Below are 16,353 nucleotides of genomic sequence, written 5' to 3'. Positions count from 1 at the left end.
AAACAACTGCTTTAACATAATAAATGTAGTACCCCCAAAGTCAAAAGTTAAAATGTAAAATTTGTATTTTCTTTAAATAGCAATAACCATTTCATGTAGTAACTTATTTGATGAGTAATGGTTTTATTTTACTAGTTCCCTGCATCTATGTGATGATATAATAATGTGACTTGTATAAGATGAGACAAATAAGTGGAAAATGATGATGGGAAAAGGGGCATTGATTTGTGCAGAGAAAATTGCAGAGAACGAAAAAACGGCTGATTTTACTGTTATTAAAAAGTAGCCCTAAAGTTTAGATTTAAGATAAGATAAGATAAGATAATATGCCTTTATTGTCCACACATGGGGAAATTTTGGTGTTACAACGCAGGTAGGTACAGGGGGAAAGGACAGATAAAAACACTCTTAATAGAAGAACTAAAACAAAAACTCTTATTAACAAAACGCCTGTAAACAGGTCCTTTCATATCTTAATAGGGAATGGAGGGAAGAAAATGAAAAATAAAGATGAAATAAAATAATAATAATAAAAATAGCTGGCATAAGACAAATAATACTAATAATGGTAAAGTAAACACTTTTATTTACATCAGTTGTGTGCACATGAATGACATTAATTGCGTGTGAGTATGACAGTAATTGCACATGAATATTTCGGGGTGCAACTTAAGCATTGCCACAGGTTCAACATCGGTCGGTCTCGTCAGCAGAAGCAGCAGCCACGTCAGAATTAATCATTCTACAAAAGATCATCCAATTAGGCAAAAAGACCGAACCACAAGCAAAAAGAATCGGGAAAGGACCGGCCCCTGAGTGCAGCCCTATCCGTGCGGCCCTGACTCCCCCGCTCCACCTCTGCACATCGACACTTTTGCGGGCTGTGTGGGCGCTGGAGGAACCGTCCACAAAACAACACAGCAGCGCTACAGTTTTAGTCAGGTAAAGTTGGTGCCTCGAATACTTGGTTCTGTCATGCATGCGCGCTGAAACCCCGCATGCGCCACACGCTTTTCATTCTGCTTTATTTCTCATTTGTTTTTGGGCTTGGAAAAAGATCCGATTTGGCACGATTTTTGCTGAAGAAACAAGACGTAGACGGGGATGCTGGGCTCGAGACCGAAAGCGGCGTGGGTGCATGTCCCTGGCGTGGCCCTTGGGTGCTGCCGCCGCCGTCATTGGGTCGTATCATCAGCAGTGTCATTGACGCCCCGACGCGAAAACGCATCAGAAATAACCCGATTGGAACGAAGAACACTCTCTCCCACCCCGGCGGCGCGCACAGACCCGCGCGCGCGTCACTTTGGCCCGTTAATTCATCAGCCAATCAACTTCGGACGATGCGCTCCTCGTGATGTAATAATAAAGCATCAGATTATAATGTCCAGCAGCGGCTCGCGCGTCCCGTCCGCGGCGCCGACCTGTGCGCAGCTGCTCGTCCCATGCCGTTATGTCACGTGTCCCCTGCTCATGTCTTAATAACATTAGAACATTTCGGGATTAACAATATGCTGCTGTTGACATATTTCTGTGGTCAATAGTGAGATTAAAACTTAGGCTTTGATGACAAGGTTAAACAACAGACACATGCTGTAAATGTATTTGTTTGCGCGGTCAGCAGGTTCAGGCTTAAATGCAGACACACTGGCTATGTTTACGTGACATCTGATCGTGATCTGATTTCTGGACTAATCAGATTATTGAAATGTCATGTAAACAGTGAGGATATTTGATGTGAGTGATCTGATTCACACGTGTGCCGGTGTGGACGAGGACATTTCATCAAAACGAATGTGACAGACAAAATATAGATGTTAAAGAGTTATATTAAAATGTACTTTGTTTTCCAAATACAACAGTTACTCTAAAACTGCACTGATATGTCACCGACTGTGTTAGATGATCAGATTTCTTTATTGGGTTATCTGGTTCTATCAGTGATCAGGTTTCTCTGCCATCTGCTCTCTCTCGGCTCTGGACTCGGGTCAGACTTGAGTCACTATTATGATGACCAGAGACTTGACTTGACATTTCTCCTCCAAAAAATAGACATATTTTGAAGGTGGTTTTCTCTTTACAGTTGATTGTTAAATGTACTTTCACTATTTTCATTTTATTTGAACTGGAGCATTTCCCACCTCGCTTCTCTTGACTTGGACTTGAGGCCAAAGATTTACAAATCATAGCCTTGGCCCCCTTTGTATTCCTGCAATATTTGTATAATTGTAAAGTTTTCTCGATTGTGATCATGTTCTACGATTTAATGATGTTATAATCTCAGTTGGTGGGCGGGGCCTATGTCTTTCTATGAGAGATTTCATGTTTTTGATAGAAATCTCCAAAATAGAAATCCACTTATTGATCTCATGTTTTAAAGTCCGTTCAATTGACAATAATCATGTCTTTGGAATTGAAAAATGGCTCTGAGACTATTGTGTGAAAAGAATTTTACTTTTGCTTTACTTACACTGACGTTGAACTTTGAGCCAGATTTTAGTTTCATGTGGATTGGCCCAGTAATTACAGAGCTATGAGCCATAAGCCAGGTCAAACTGCACATTCTAAACTAATCTCCAGCTCAGTGTTAAACTATAAGCATTCTACAATGTCGTCCTGCCACATTTAGTTTTATTCAGAGTCCAATAATGACAAAACCAGTCGGACAAATGAAAAGTTTATTAAACGGATTAACTTTGGCACTTGGAAAGAATGAAGGATTAGTCTGAGGAGCTGGTGATTCGGCTGCTCCGTACAAAGAAAACGTGCTCAGGAATCTGGAGAAATGCCTGTAAAACAAACTGAAATCCAAATCCACTGTAAGGCATTTTATGAACAAGAACAGTTTTCAACGTGCTGAACAAACAAAAAACAACAAAAGCGTGATTTTATTAATCCGAAATCAATAAAACCAGTCAAATCAAAGCAAAATCCAATAATTAAAGTACAAAAAAGGGCAATACAAATTATGAATAAAGCTGTGATTCTACTAACTTCCTCTTCAACACTTTATCAGATCCTCGAGGGGCAATTATTTTCACAGACTGATGAACTTTTATCAAATATAATATATTTATGGGCATAGTTATGTTAAGATTGATGGAAATTCTGTATCGTGTTTGAATAAGTAGATCCCAGTATGTATTCAACCCTTCAAATGATGAAATAGTTGCTATAACTTCAGAGGTTTGAATCAAATAAAGTAAGAGCCAAAGTCAGGAAACAATGTGTGTCTGTTTATTTATTGGAGATTCAACTGATATTGTTATATTTGAAATGTGACGTTCAGGATGGACTTATAGTACATCAGCTTCAGTCTAGTTCATTTTGTAGCTACAATTTGGAATTGTATTGGTTTTTTTTCTGAATATAGACAATTGAAATTAACATTCATTCATTCACAGTTTGAATCTTTTTCATAGGGATGGACTATATTGATCAAATTTAATACCTGTATATAGTCGATCCAACAGAAATATGTTAAAACATGTTAAATTAATGACAAAATTTACTTTTTCTTGATATCAAACTTTTGCATATCGCCAAACCAACGTTCACATTATTATAAAACATTTTAAATATACAGCCGAGTTCTACATCTTGCATTACAATATTCCTCCATTCCCCCTCTCTTTCAGGTTCCTGGGGGTGAAAATGCACTGGCCCCTGAGCACGCTGCCCTTGCCCCTCTGCAGTGACCTGGGCGCACACTCCCTGAGCGGGCTCCTGTGGACGTTACTCCTCCTCTTCCTCTGGCATTGCTATCGGATGGGCTCCGACTCACCCGCACATCACCCGCACGGCTCCAAACTCAACTCTCGCCGGGCCATGAAGAACTGCGGCGGGACCAAGTCTGGGGTCCTCTCCAGGGGTGATCATCAGAGGAGCCCCTTCATCTCCATGGAGACGGAGGAGGAGGAGGAGGAGGAGGAGGAGGAGGAGGAGAGGGGACAGGGATATCTCACCCCCGTGCTGAGTCATGCCTTGTTCCCCGCCCAAGCATCCTCTCAAGCCAAGAAACTGTACGCAGCCCTGCAGGAGTACGCCAAGCGCTACAGCTGGGTGGGCATGGGACGCATCCACAAGGGCCTCAGAGAGCAGGTCTCACGGTTACTACTACTGCTATTACACTTACTACTACCACTGCTATTACACTTACTACTACTACTGCTATTACACTTACTACTACTACTGCTATTACACTTACTACTACTACTGCTATTACACTTACTACTACTACTGCTATTACACTTACTACTACTACTGCTATTACACTTACTACTACTACTGCTATTACAGTTACTACTACTACTGCTATTACACTTACTACTACTACTGCTATTACACTTACTACTACCACTGCTATTACACTTACTACTACTACTGCTATTACACTTACTACTACTACTGCTATTACACTTACTACTACTACTGCTATTACACTTACTACTACTACTGCTATTACACTTACTACTACCACTGCTATTACACTTACTACTACTACTGCTATTACACTTACTACTACTACTGCTATTACAGTTACTACTACTACTGCTATTACACTTACTACTACTACTGCTATTACACTTACTACTACTACTGCTATTACAGTTACTACTACTACTGCTATTACACTTACTACTACTACTGCTATTACACTTACTACTACTACTACTGCTATTACACTTACTACTACTACTACTGCTATTACACTTACTACTACTACTGCTATTACAGTTACTACTACTACTGCTATTACACTTGCTACTACTACTGCTATTACACTTACTACTACTACTGCTATTACACTTACTACTACTACTGCTATTACACTTACTACTACTACTGCTATTAAAGTTACTACTACTACTGCTATACTACTACTACTGCTATTACAGTTACTACTACTACTGCTATTAAAGTTACTACTACTACTGCTATACTACTACTACTGCTATTACAGTTACTACTACTACTGCTATTACAGTTACTACTACTACTGCTATACTACTACTACTGCTATTACAGTTACTACTACTACTGCTATACTACTACTACTGCTATTACAGTTACTACTACTACTGCTATTGAAGTTACTACTAGTACTACTGGCAACAACTACTGTTATTACCAAATTTGATGTTCCTTCTCAAAAAGAACAAAAAAACAAACAAATAGAGTTTCCTTTTTACAGTAGATCATTGGATGTACTCTCAGAATTTGATTTGATTAAACTGGAACATGTCCCTCCACACAACTCTATTTGTGACATTTTCAACAACCATTCACAAAAATCATATAAATTGCAAAGAAATCTGAGCTATATTTGGTCATTTGGTATAATGACTTGAATGGACTTGAAACTCAGAACAGAAGACTTTGTCTTGGTCTTGTCCTGTGTAGGACTTGAGGCCATTGACTAGGACTTTCCTATTTTTGACTTGTACTCGACTCAGACTTGAGGCCAAAGACTTGGTATTACTATTAACTGTGATCTCTCTCAGTCACAATTCAATCAGTCAATCAATCAATCAATCAATCAATCAATCAATCAATCAATCAATCAATCAATCAATCAATCTGTATTTGTAGAGCACTGTTCATACAAAACATAATCCAAAAAGTGCTTCATAGCCATAAAACACATAAAAACACATTACAAAAGTAAACTGCAGCTAAACGTCATCTGCACAGCTGAAAAGGACTTAATAATTGTCAGAGCAGAGGCCTGTCTCACCACCTCAGGAAGACTGTTCCAGATTTTAGCAGCATAATGTTGAAACACTGATTCCCCATGTTTAGTCCTGACTCTGGCACCAGCAGGAGGCCGGTCCATGTTTAGGCCTGAGTCTGGCACCAGCAGGAGGCCGGTCCATGTTTAGTCCTGACTCTGGCACCAGCAGGAGGCCGGTCCATGTCTAGTCCTGACTCTGGCACCAGCAGGAGGCCGGTCCGTGTTTAGTCCTGACTCTGGGCACCAGCAGGAGGCCGGTCCATGTTTAGTCCTGACTCTGGCACCAGCAGGAGGCCGGTCCATGTTTAGTCCTGACTCTGGCACCAGCAGGAGCCCAGTCCATGTTTAGTCCTGACTCTGGCACCAGCAGGAGGCCGGTCCATTTTTAGTCATGACTCTGGCACCAGCAGGAGGCCGGTCCATGTTTAGTCCTGACTCTGGCACCAGCAGGAGGCCGGTCCATGTTTAGTCCTGACTCTGGCACCAGCAGGAGCCCAGTCCATGTTTAGTCCTGACTCTGGCACCAGCAGGAGGCCGGTCCATTTTTAGTCCTGACTCTGGCACCAGCAGGAGGCCGGTCCATGTTTAGTCCTGACTCTGGCACCAGCAGGAGGCCGGTCCATGTTTAGTCCTGACTCTGGCACCAGCAGGAGGCCGGTCCATGTTTAGTCCTGACTCTGGCACCAGCAGGAGGCCGGTCCATGTCTAGTCCTGATTCTGGCACCAGCAGGAGGCCGGTCCATGTTTAGTCCTGACTCTGGCACCAGCAGGAAGCCGGTCTATGTTTAGTCCTGACTCTGGCACCAGCAGGAGGCCGGTCCATGTTTAGTCCTGACTCTGGCACCAGCAGGAGCCCAGTCCATGTTTAGTCCTGACTCTGGCACCAGCAGGAGGCCGGTCCATGTTTAGTCCTGACTCTGGCACCAGCAGGAGCCCAGTCCATGTTTAGTCCTGACTCTGGCACCAGCAGGAGGCCGGTCCATGTTTAGTCCTGACTCTGGCACCAGCAGGAGGCCGGTCCATGTTTAGTCCTGACTCTGGCACCAGCAGGAGGCCGGTCCATGTTTAGTCCTGACTCTGGCACCAGCAGGAGGCCGGTTCATGTTTAGTCCTGACTCTGGCACCAGCAGGAGGCTGATCCATGTTTAGTCCTGACTCTGGCACCAGCTGGAGGCCAGTCCATGTTTAGGCCTGAGTCTGGCACCAGCAGGAGGCCGGTCCATGTTTAGTCCTGACTCTGGCACCAGCAGGAGGCCGGTCCATGTCTAGTCCTGACTCTGGCACCAGCAGGAGGCCGGTCCATGTTTAGTCCTGACTCTGGCACCAGCAGGAGGCCGGTCCATGTTTAGTCCTGACTCTGGCACCAGCAGGAGCCCAGTCCATGTTTAGTCCTGACTCTGGCACCAGCAGGAGGCCGGTCCATGTTTAGTCCTGACTCTGGCACCAGCAGGAGGCTGATCCATGTTTAGTCCTGACTCTGGCACCAGCAGGAGGCCAGTCCATGTATAGGCCTGAGTCTGGCACCAGCAGGAGGCCGGTCCATGTTTAGTCCTGACTCTGGCACCAGCAGGAGGCCGGTCCATGTTTAGTCCTGACTCTGGCACCAGCAGGAGGCCGGTCCATGTCTAGTCCTGATTCTGGCACCAGCAGGAGGCCGGTCCATGTTTAGTCCTGACTCTGGCACCAGCAGGAAGCCGGTCTATGTTTAGTCCTGACTCTGGCACCAGCAGGAGGCCGGTCCATGTTTAGTCCTGACTCTGGCACCAGCAGGAGCCCAGTCCATGTTTAGTCCTGACTCTGGCACCAGCAGGAGGCCGGTCCATGTTTAGTCCTGACTCTGGCACCAGCAGGAGCCCAGTCCATGTTTAGTCCTGACTCTGGCACCAGCAGGAGGCCGGTCCATGTTTAGTCCTGACTCTGGCACCAGCAGGAGGCCGGTCCATGTTTAGTCCTGACTCTGGCACCAGCAGGAGGCCGGTCCATGTTTAGTCCTGACTCTGGCACCAGCAGGAGGCCGGTTCATGTTTAGTCCTGACTCTGGCACCAGCAGGAGGCTGATCCATGTTTAGTCCTGACTCTGGCACCAGCTGGAGGCCAGTCCATGTTTAGGCCTGAGTCTGGCACCAGCAGGAGGCCGGTCCATGTTTAGTCCTGACTCTGGCACCAGCAGGAGGCCGGTCCATGTCTAGTCCTGACTCTGGCACCAGCAGGAGGCCGGTCCATGTTTAGTCCTGACTCTGGCACCAGCAGGAGGCCGGTCCATGTTTAGTCCTGACTCTGGCACCAGCAGGAGCCCAGTCCATGTTTAGTCCTGACTCTGGCACCAGCAGGAGGCCGGTCCATGTTTAGTCCTGACTCTGGCACCAGCAGGAGGCTGATCCATGTTTAGTCCTGACTCTGGCACCAGCAGGAGGCCAGTCCATGTTTAGGCCTGAGTCTGGCACCAGCAGGAGGCCGGTCCATGTTTAGTCCTGACTCTGGCACCAGCAGGAGGCCGGTCCATGTTTAGTCCTGACTCTGGCACCAGCAGGAGGCTGATCCATGTTTAGTCCTGACTCTGGCACCAGCAGGAGGCCAGTCCATGTTTAGGCCTGAGTCTGGCACCAGCAGGAGGCAGGTCCATGTTTAGTCCTGACTCTGGCACCAGCAGGAGGCCAGTCCATGTTTAGGCCTGAGTCTGGCACCAGCAGGAGGCCAGTCCCTGAGGTCCTTATTGTCCGAGATGGTTCAGTGGCACTAAAATGTTCTCTAGTTTTGGTCAGGACCTGAGCAGCAGCATTTTGAAGATACTGTAATGGTTTCAGCGCTTGTCTGGAGAGGCCGTTACAATAATCCTGTTTACTGGAAATAAATGCATCTATGAGTCTCTCCAAGTCTGTTTCAAATATGGTAAAATTTTGCTGATGTTGTTGATTTTATATGGCTGTTGAAGTTCAATTGGTCGAATATATAGAACATATATTTCAGAGCGAGAAATTGAAGGTAACTTCTAACCCTTTTTGTTTTTGTGGGCCAAAAACCATGACTTCTGTCTTTGTTGAGTTTATCTTGAGAAAGTTGTTTTTCCACAGACTGATGTGTTGGATACAATAAGAAAGTGAATCCACTGGTCCATATTCACTTGATGTCAGTGAGACATAGATCTGAGTGTCGTCTGCATCATTGTGATTGGACACATCACTGTTATGGAGCATGACCTAACTGCAGCATGTATAAGTTGAATTGAAGTTGTCCCAGGACTGACCCTTGGGGCACCCCTCAGGTCAGGGGCATGTGTTCTGAGACACAGTTTTCAATCTCTACAAAGTTCCTTTCTCCCAGATATTACCTGGACCAGTTTAGGGCAGTGCCAGTGATGCCCGCCCAGTCCTCTAGTCTCTGTAAAAGGATCCCATGATCGACAGTGTCAAAAGCAGCTCAGATCAAACAGAACTAATACTGAGGCCTCACTGTTCAGACTGATGTCGTTTTTAACTTTAATGAGAGCAGTTTCTGTGACATGATCTGAAACCTGACTGCAAACAGATCAAAAGAGTTGTTATTTATGAAGAAGTGATTTCGCTGTTGGTAGAAATAGTTCAAAGACAAAAAGGGCATGTTTGAGATGGGCTGATAATGATTCATAACTGTGGCATCCATCTTTAGCAGAGGCTTAATGAGGCTTAATGTTTTTCAAGGCCCTTGGGACTGTCCCAGACTGAAGCGACATTAACTATTGATAGAGGCTTTTAAGTTACTGGTGTTTTCAATATTTTGCTTGAAATATTCACAAGCATATGTTTTGGTACCAAGGACCTAACAAGGCTAAAAGGTCAAAACATTTTACTGCTGATGCATACTTCCATTATGTCCTTGGGCAAGACACTTCCCTCACCTAACCATAATGAATGCCCGTGAGTGTGAATGTCAGTGCTCATTTGACTTACCAACAGAGGCTGAAAAGCGTATAAATGTATTTGTTCATATTTCTTTATGTAATGCATATGTTCTCGCTCAGGAGAGGCTGGCCAGTCACTGCACCATTCAGAAGCCTCACCTGTTCTACCTGCCGGACGTGCCCAGTGTGCCCTTCTTCCCCCGGGACGCTCACCGACACGACATCGAGGTGCTGGAGGCCAACTATCCCGTCATCCTGTCCGAGTTCCAGGCTGTTTATCAGCGAGGCATCGACACCAAACAAGGGTGGACCTTTATGGGACCCAAGGTATAAAATAAAATATGAATAACAGTATATCCTGAGCAGATGTTCTGTTACTTTGAAATCACTGAATCCATTTCGTCCAATTTGAGTAATTATATACCGGTACATAATTAAGTAATGAATAATATAGATACTAGTTAGAATTGACATGTTAAAATAAAGCAAAATGCTCAATAAGATTTTAGTATTTTTTTTTTTTTGTAATTTTTTTTCTTTCATGCAATATCCCAATTATGATTTATTTAAGTAAGTATTGACTTTTTATATGGTAATAATATGACTTTTTGACACATTATATTTATAATAATAACACTAACATAGAGCGTTTCATTATGATTCTTAAAGATGCTTCAAAGTTCAAGTTCAGGACAGACCAAAACACAGATTAAACAACAAAATAGTTCAATTAAAACAAATAAACAACAAAATATGATAGAATATACAATAAGAAGTAGAGCATAGCGTGTATTTAGTTTTGTTGCGATGTGGATATTGCATAAACTGAATAATACAGTGATTATCGTTCATTCAGAATACTATCAGACTCTAAGTATTTCCTCAAGATTGTGTTCTTCCTCAGGGCCAGGCGGTCTTCTCTCTGTACAGTGCAGGCGTGTGTGTGGCTGGGAATTGTCGCTTGTGTCCGCGCACCTACCGGACCCTTCTGTCTCTGCGGACCTTCATCAACAGTAACTCGCTGGGATCGGCTGGGTTCTGGCTCCTGGGTCCCGGGGCCACTCTGGGGAGCTCATATGGACCCACCAACACACGCCTACGCTGCCATCTGGGTGAGAAATGTGCCGCTGAATGGGGTCTTTTAAGGGTGGATCTAACGCAGGCCTGGACCATGTCGTATTGATGCTGATTTACTGTATTGTGATTGACATGGACCCTGCCTCCTGCTGGTGCCAGAGTCAGGACTAAACATGGACCGGCCTCCTGCTGGTGCCAGAGTCAGGACTAAACATGGACCGGCCTCCTGCTGGTGCCAGAGTCAGGACTAAACATGGACCGGCCTCCTGCTGGTGCCAGAGTCAGGACTAAACATGGACCGGCCTCCTGCTGGTGCCAGAGTCAGGACTAAACATGGACTGGCCTCCTGCTGGTGCCAGAGTCAGGACTAAACATGGACCGGCCTCCTGCTGGTGCCAGAGTCAGGACTAAACATGGACTGGGCTCCTGCTGGTGCCAGAGTCAGGACTAAACATGGACTGGCCTCCTGCTGGTGCCAGAGTCAGGACTAAACATGGACCGGCCTCCTGCTGGTGCCAGAGTCAGGACTAAACATGGACTGGGCTCCTGCTGGTGCCAGAGTCAGGACTAAACATGGACCGGCCTCCTGCTGGTGCCAGAGTCAGGACTAAACATGGACTGGCCTCCTGCTGGTGCCAGAGTCAGGACGAAACATGGACCGGCCTCCTGCTGGTGCCAGAGTCAGGATTTTTGCAAATTGTGGATATCGTGCTGATTTTCGTCTCAGTTGCGAGTGGAGGCAGATAGAGATCATCATCAGACATGTGTGCTGCCACCTTAAACCACTCAACCACTGGGAAGAACATTATGCAAATTAATCACACCATGAAGCAGCATTAGGTTTATCGTGAATTATATTGCTTTCTTTTATATCGTGATACATATTTTAGGCTGGGATGGGGACTACGAAGTCTACACATCATACCAGCTGTGGTCCCTGTGCTACATTTAATACATCGATGTCAGGGATGACCCATCTTCAGCCTTACTTTTCACTATTTGACTATTGTGCCTTGTAATCGAGTCTTAATAAGTCAACTTTGAGACTTTTCCCCACTGGTCGTAACATTATGCTTCATTTGTAGGTAACTCAGTGTGTTTTTTATGGAGCAAAAGGGGAAATTCAGACTGGAAGAAGACGCTGTCTCCTCGCCGCTCATCGTTTCAGCTCGTCCTCCTTCCTTATTAATGGAACATTCTCTCTTCAACATCATCAGCTCAGTACTTTCAACACCACCAGTCTCCACCAATCACTATTTGATGTCCCTCCTTCAAACATCATACAATAGTCTTATAGCTTATATTCTAGCTACCAACATATCGTAATAAATATCAACCGTATGCATTTGTTTTTTTCTTTCTAGATTGAATGATATTAATTTAGATAACTGTGACCTCCTTGATCTAAAGTACATTGCATACAGTCAGTCTGCCCCAAGACAGCTGTGGCTACAGAAGTAACTTACCATCACTGAGGATGGAGTGGATGAATAATGTATTGTAGAGTGCTTTTAGTGTCATAAATGGCGCTACATAAATCAAGAATTATACAATGTCTTTTAAGGCGCTACATAAATCAAGAATTGTGTAGAGAAATTTCATAACGATCCGGATTCCTTTTTATGTCAGTGACGTTTCAAACTGTGCTGTTAAACCAGTCGCCAGAGGCAGATACAGTTTGTGCCTCAACTAAATCAAACCAGCCACACCCTTCTCTGAGGTGAAGGGATTGGTTCACTTTGCAGCGGATCGGGACGGTTTGAAAATGTCTCTGCTGAGGTAGCAGCTTCCAAAGAGGCCTGGCCCACTTTCGAGCGAGCTGATTGGATAAGATAAAGCACAGACTCCGGTGAAAACGACATGGCAAAAAGCTAGTATAAACAGAGAGTAAAAAATGTTGACTATATCTTGTGATAAACCGCCATATTTCCAGTGACGGTAACTTTATATGTTGAGCCCATGTGCTCAGCAAAACAAAGCTAGCAAAGCGCATTAGCATCCGGCGCCCGAGTCAAGACCTCAAATATTACAGTCTTTTTCCAGCGAATAATGCATCTAACATTATCCAAAGCCATTGTATTACATAAAGAGATGTTAAAATATGCAGAGAAGTGAAATAAATGCAGGAAAAGCTGACGATAAACTGGAAGTAGTGGCGTTTACTCTAGCTTTAGCCACCACGCCACACAGCAACACACACTAATAATAAAATATTAAACAAAATATTAAACACCTTTTTGTGAATAGCTGATGTTAGCCTTATGATTTAAAAGTATTATTCAGGTCTATAACAGCCAGACACATCACAATTCGATATGTCCCCTCATCCCTGCTGAACACATGCCAGCGCGTTACACAACACCGCGAGTCTGCCCGAAGATTCCGTTACTCATTTTGTTTTGTGCAATGTCTAATCTGACTCTAATCCTCTCTTTTTGGACGACACAGGCCAGGAGGACGCACCCTTATCTTTAGAGTACACTTGATTGTCCGGGCCCTAAACCCCAGCTGTGGCCCTTGCCTTGCCTTGCAGGGCTTCAGACCCCCCCGGAGTGCGAGCTGGTGGTGGGGGGAGAGCCGCAGTGCTGGTCAGAGGGACACTGCCTCCTGGTCGATGACTCCTTCCTCCACACGGTCTCGCATAAAGGTCGGTGCATGTCTGTCAAAATGAACAACAATGGGATTACGGAAACAAAACTCTGATCATAATCTGAGGTCTGAACCAGCGACCTGGATAAAACAGAGCAGGATTGATTGGATTGTTTGGAGATTGTCAACAAAATAGGATTTTTGTACAGCTTGTTGGAGTTAAAGACATATTAAAAATGAAGTAGAAGGCAAATGGCTAGGGTTGCTTATTAATGTTTGCAAAATAGGGACATTATCATGCAAATTCAACTCCTTATTACAACAGTGTTTCCTCATCCTTAATTTACTCAATGTTGTATTTTTGATTAATTCCTGCATGCTTGAATAATCCTGTATTGTCCTGCAACAGAGGCTCAGACAATTCCTGTTTCCACCTACCCCTTATCCCTAACCACATCCTTGTACTTAGTGTGATTACTTGTCAAATTTAAAAGAGGCTATGGCCCTGTCCCAATACCCGCTCTTGCGCACTTCAAATGCGCGTAAAGTGTGCTGTTTGTCCCAATTCTTTAGAACGTTTCGATCTGCACTTCAGCAAATGTGGAGCGATGTGCACTTCAGGCAAGTACATTCCCCACAATGCATTTCATTGGAATGTGCGCTTCTGCCTTAGCGACTTAGCAGCGAGAGCTAACAGGAAAGAATGGAAACTGATGATATTTTAAATAAATCTGCGACTGTCCAGCAACAACACTGTAAAAGCGTTAAGCCTGTTCATTTGTTTTAGCCAATTCAGCAAATGATCCAAACTAAACTGAGCTGCTGTGGCTTTGTGATTAATCTGCAGTTCAACAACGCACTGACAGCTGTTTAACGCTGCTGTTTTTCTATACCGCATTCACACTCTCACTCTCTGTTTACCTCCCCTGCTCCCTGGTGCACTTACACACTTCATACACTTCAGGCATGTGTGTAGTGCGTAGTGCGAGTATTGGGACAGGGCCTGAGTGACGCTTGTAGAGTTCTTAAATTTTCAAAAATAAAAAATGTTCTGTTTTTATTATTAACAAAATGTAAAATGATGATCTACTTATGTTATAGTCCAAGTACCTGGAAAAAAGCACAATGTGTCTCGTCTCCTTTAAATGCGGTTACTGACAGCAAGTTGCATGGAGCACAGGTAAAGTGGAAATGTAAACAACGTATAACCTGTATTTAGCACCATGACCCCTCAATCACATGATCATCAGCAGTGGCTCACTTCCCTGATGGCCCCAGCTCCTCAAGCTATGAGACCCACACATTACAGTCATAGTTTTATGCCCGAAAACACTGACGAAAACCACTCCAGGCATCTGAATGATTGGTATTGCAGTAATGAGATGCTCTAAAAGTAATAATAATTGCTGACATATCTGCTGTATTGTCTGGTTGACCACATTGTGCTCCATGTTTGTGTGCGTGCAGGTCCCCAAGAGGCCGGTCCACGGGTCATTCTCAGTGTGGACATGTGGCATCCCAATGTGGCTGCGGCCGAGAGACAGGCCTTGGACTTCATGTTCAGCCCTGAGCCCTGAAGTATTTGTGACCTGTGCTTTACCAGACCAGTGCAATACAACATGGACACAAAAAAGAAGGAGAAGAAAAAATGATAGCTTTAAATGTATCATATCATCTTTTTCCTTTTATTTGATGTTAATCCAAAATATTTTGCGTGGAATTGGTACGGTTTATAGTTAACCCAAATGTTAATACCACAATTCATATAAAATAAAATGTATTTATTTATTTATTATACCTTTTGTGGTCGGGAAATGCTCAAGATCGTTCTAAAACGCTTCAGGAAAAGTCAAATTTGGTCTTGATATGATTTCTTTCAGTATCAAAACTTGTCCACACGAGTATTCTGTATCGATACTCGTTTTGGTATCGATTAGGGCAGAATTCTATGGTAGATACATATTTTAATTGTCAAAATTAAAACGTTTTGACCTGGTTTGCGGCCAGTATCTCACATGAAACAAAAACTGGCACAAAGTTCATCTCTGACGACTAATAATAACTTTATTTAAAAATGGTGGCCCTATGAAGGCAGGATTGTTGAAAGGAGTTGAAGCCACCAGATTAAAGCTAAAAGGTCCCTCATTTACAAACCACATAAAAAGGAAGTATTTCAGTTTGTCAAACTCATTCCTAGCTCTCACAAAACATTTCAAACTGCAATAATATTCACATGGATCATTTTCAGGACCATGCACGGCTTTAGAACAGTTTTTTTCCAAACGGCAGGTGGTCCACCCAAGCGCGGCCAATTAGAGAGCTGCTTTTAGCTCTTACTTCCCGGTTGACAGGAAACAAAATACTTTATTATGAGATGAAGACAATGCACAGCAGTCTCATTTTTTCCCACAAAGTGCTGCAATACACAAATATACTGACTGATATATATATATATATATATATATATATATATATATATATATATATATTTACTCAAAATAAAGTTGGGTGCCCCAGCTTTAATACAGTACGTACAGCTTATGGTTTACTTCTTTCTTTCATTATAGCTATTTAGACTGTCTTACTAGTCTGACATGTAATAGAAATAGAATGTCCTGAACACAACCTATTAACATAAAGCATTTAAATGAATAAAAAAAAAAAAGATGATGCAATACATTTATCCAAAGTCTACATTGTATTTTGAAGAGTGTGTGTGTGCGCTGTGCTGGGTCATCACTGTGCGAAGCTCCTCTGAGTGCTGTGTTTTTACCGAAGCCTAAACCAGGAAGTGCCACGTTCTGTTAGCATGCCGTAAGTAACCAATCATGTAACAGAGCCCGTAACGCCGGACCGTAACAGTTACATGTAACGTCATCGTATTTAGCACACGCAGCGGTTACTCTTTGCATGCGATTACAGCTAACAAAGTGTTGCATGTAAAAAATAAAATGATAATTACGAAGAAAATGCAAGGCCGTTTGGGCTTATACACCAACAAACTGTGAGAGTAGAAGATGAATCATTAATCGGCACTGAGGCTTATACATTTTATAAGCCTCAGTGCCGCAGTTTCTTT

The 16,353-nt window shown here is 43.6% G+C and overlaps 1 protein-coding gene across 1 annotated transcript; it reads left to right on the top strand.

The window, feature by feature from the left end:
- The first annotated feature begins 877 nt into the window (after positions 1-877).
- Positions 878-15,004, top strand: asphd1 (aspartate beta-hydroxylase domain containing 1). Its single transcript, XM_072442494.1, has 6 exons — positions 878-942; positions 3,636-4,098; positions 9,729-9,935; positions 10,513-10,720; positions 13,219-13,332; positions 14,742-15,004. The coding sequence occupies exons 2-6, from the start codon at positions 3,652-3,654 to the stop codon at positions 14,849-14,851; spliced, it is 1,086 nt and encodes a 361-aa protein (XP_072298595.1). The 5' UTR covers positions 878-942; positions 3,636-3,651; the 3' UTR covers positions 14,852-15,004.
- The last annotated feature ends 1,349 nt before the right edge of the window (positions 15,005-16,353 follow it).

This window comes from Eucyclogobius newberryi, unplaced genomic scaffold, assembly GCF_026437365.1.
Source record: "Eucyclogobius newberryi isolate DKJ021-1_F unplaced genomic scaffold, fEucNew1.0.hap1 SCAF_13, whole genome shotgun sequence".
In the NCBI taxonomy this organism is placed as follows: Eukaryota; Metazoa; Chordata; class Actinopteri; order Gobiiformes; family Gobiidae; genus Eucyclogobius; species Eucyclogobius newberryi.
Note: the sequence above shows the minus strand (reverse complement) of the source record. Positions and strands in the feature narration are given on the sequence as shown.

Bases quoted from the DNA above. Each gene is read 5' to 3' on its own strand.
- asphd1 (XM_072442494.1), top strand. From the start codon at position 3,652: ATGCACTGGCCCCTGAGCACGCTGCCCTTGCCCCTCTGCAGTGACCTG. The intron at 9,936-10,512 runs GTATAAAATAAA...GTTCTTCCTCAG, and splicing joins GGACCTTTATGGGACCCAAG to GGCCAGGCGGTCTTCTCTCT. The intron at 13,333-14,741 runs GTCGGTGCATGT...GTGTGCGTGCAG, and splicing joins CCACACGGTCTCGCATAAAG to GTCCCCAAGAGGCCGGTCCA.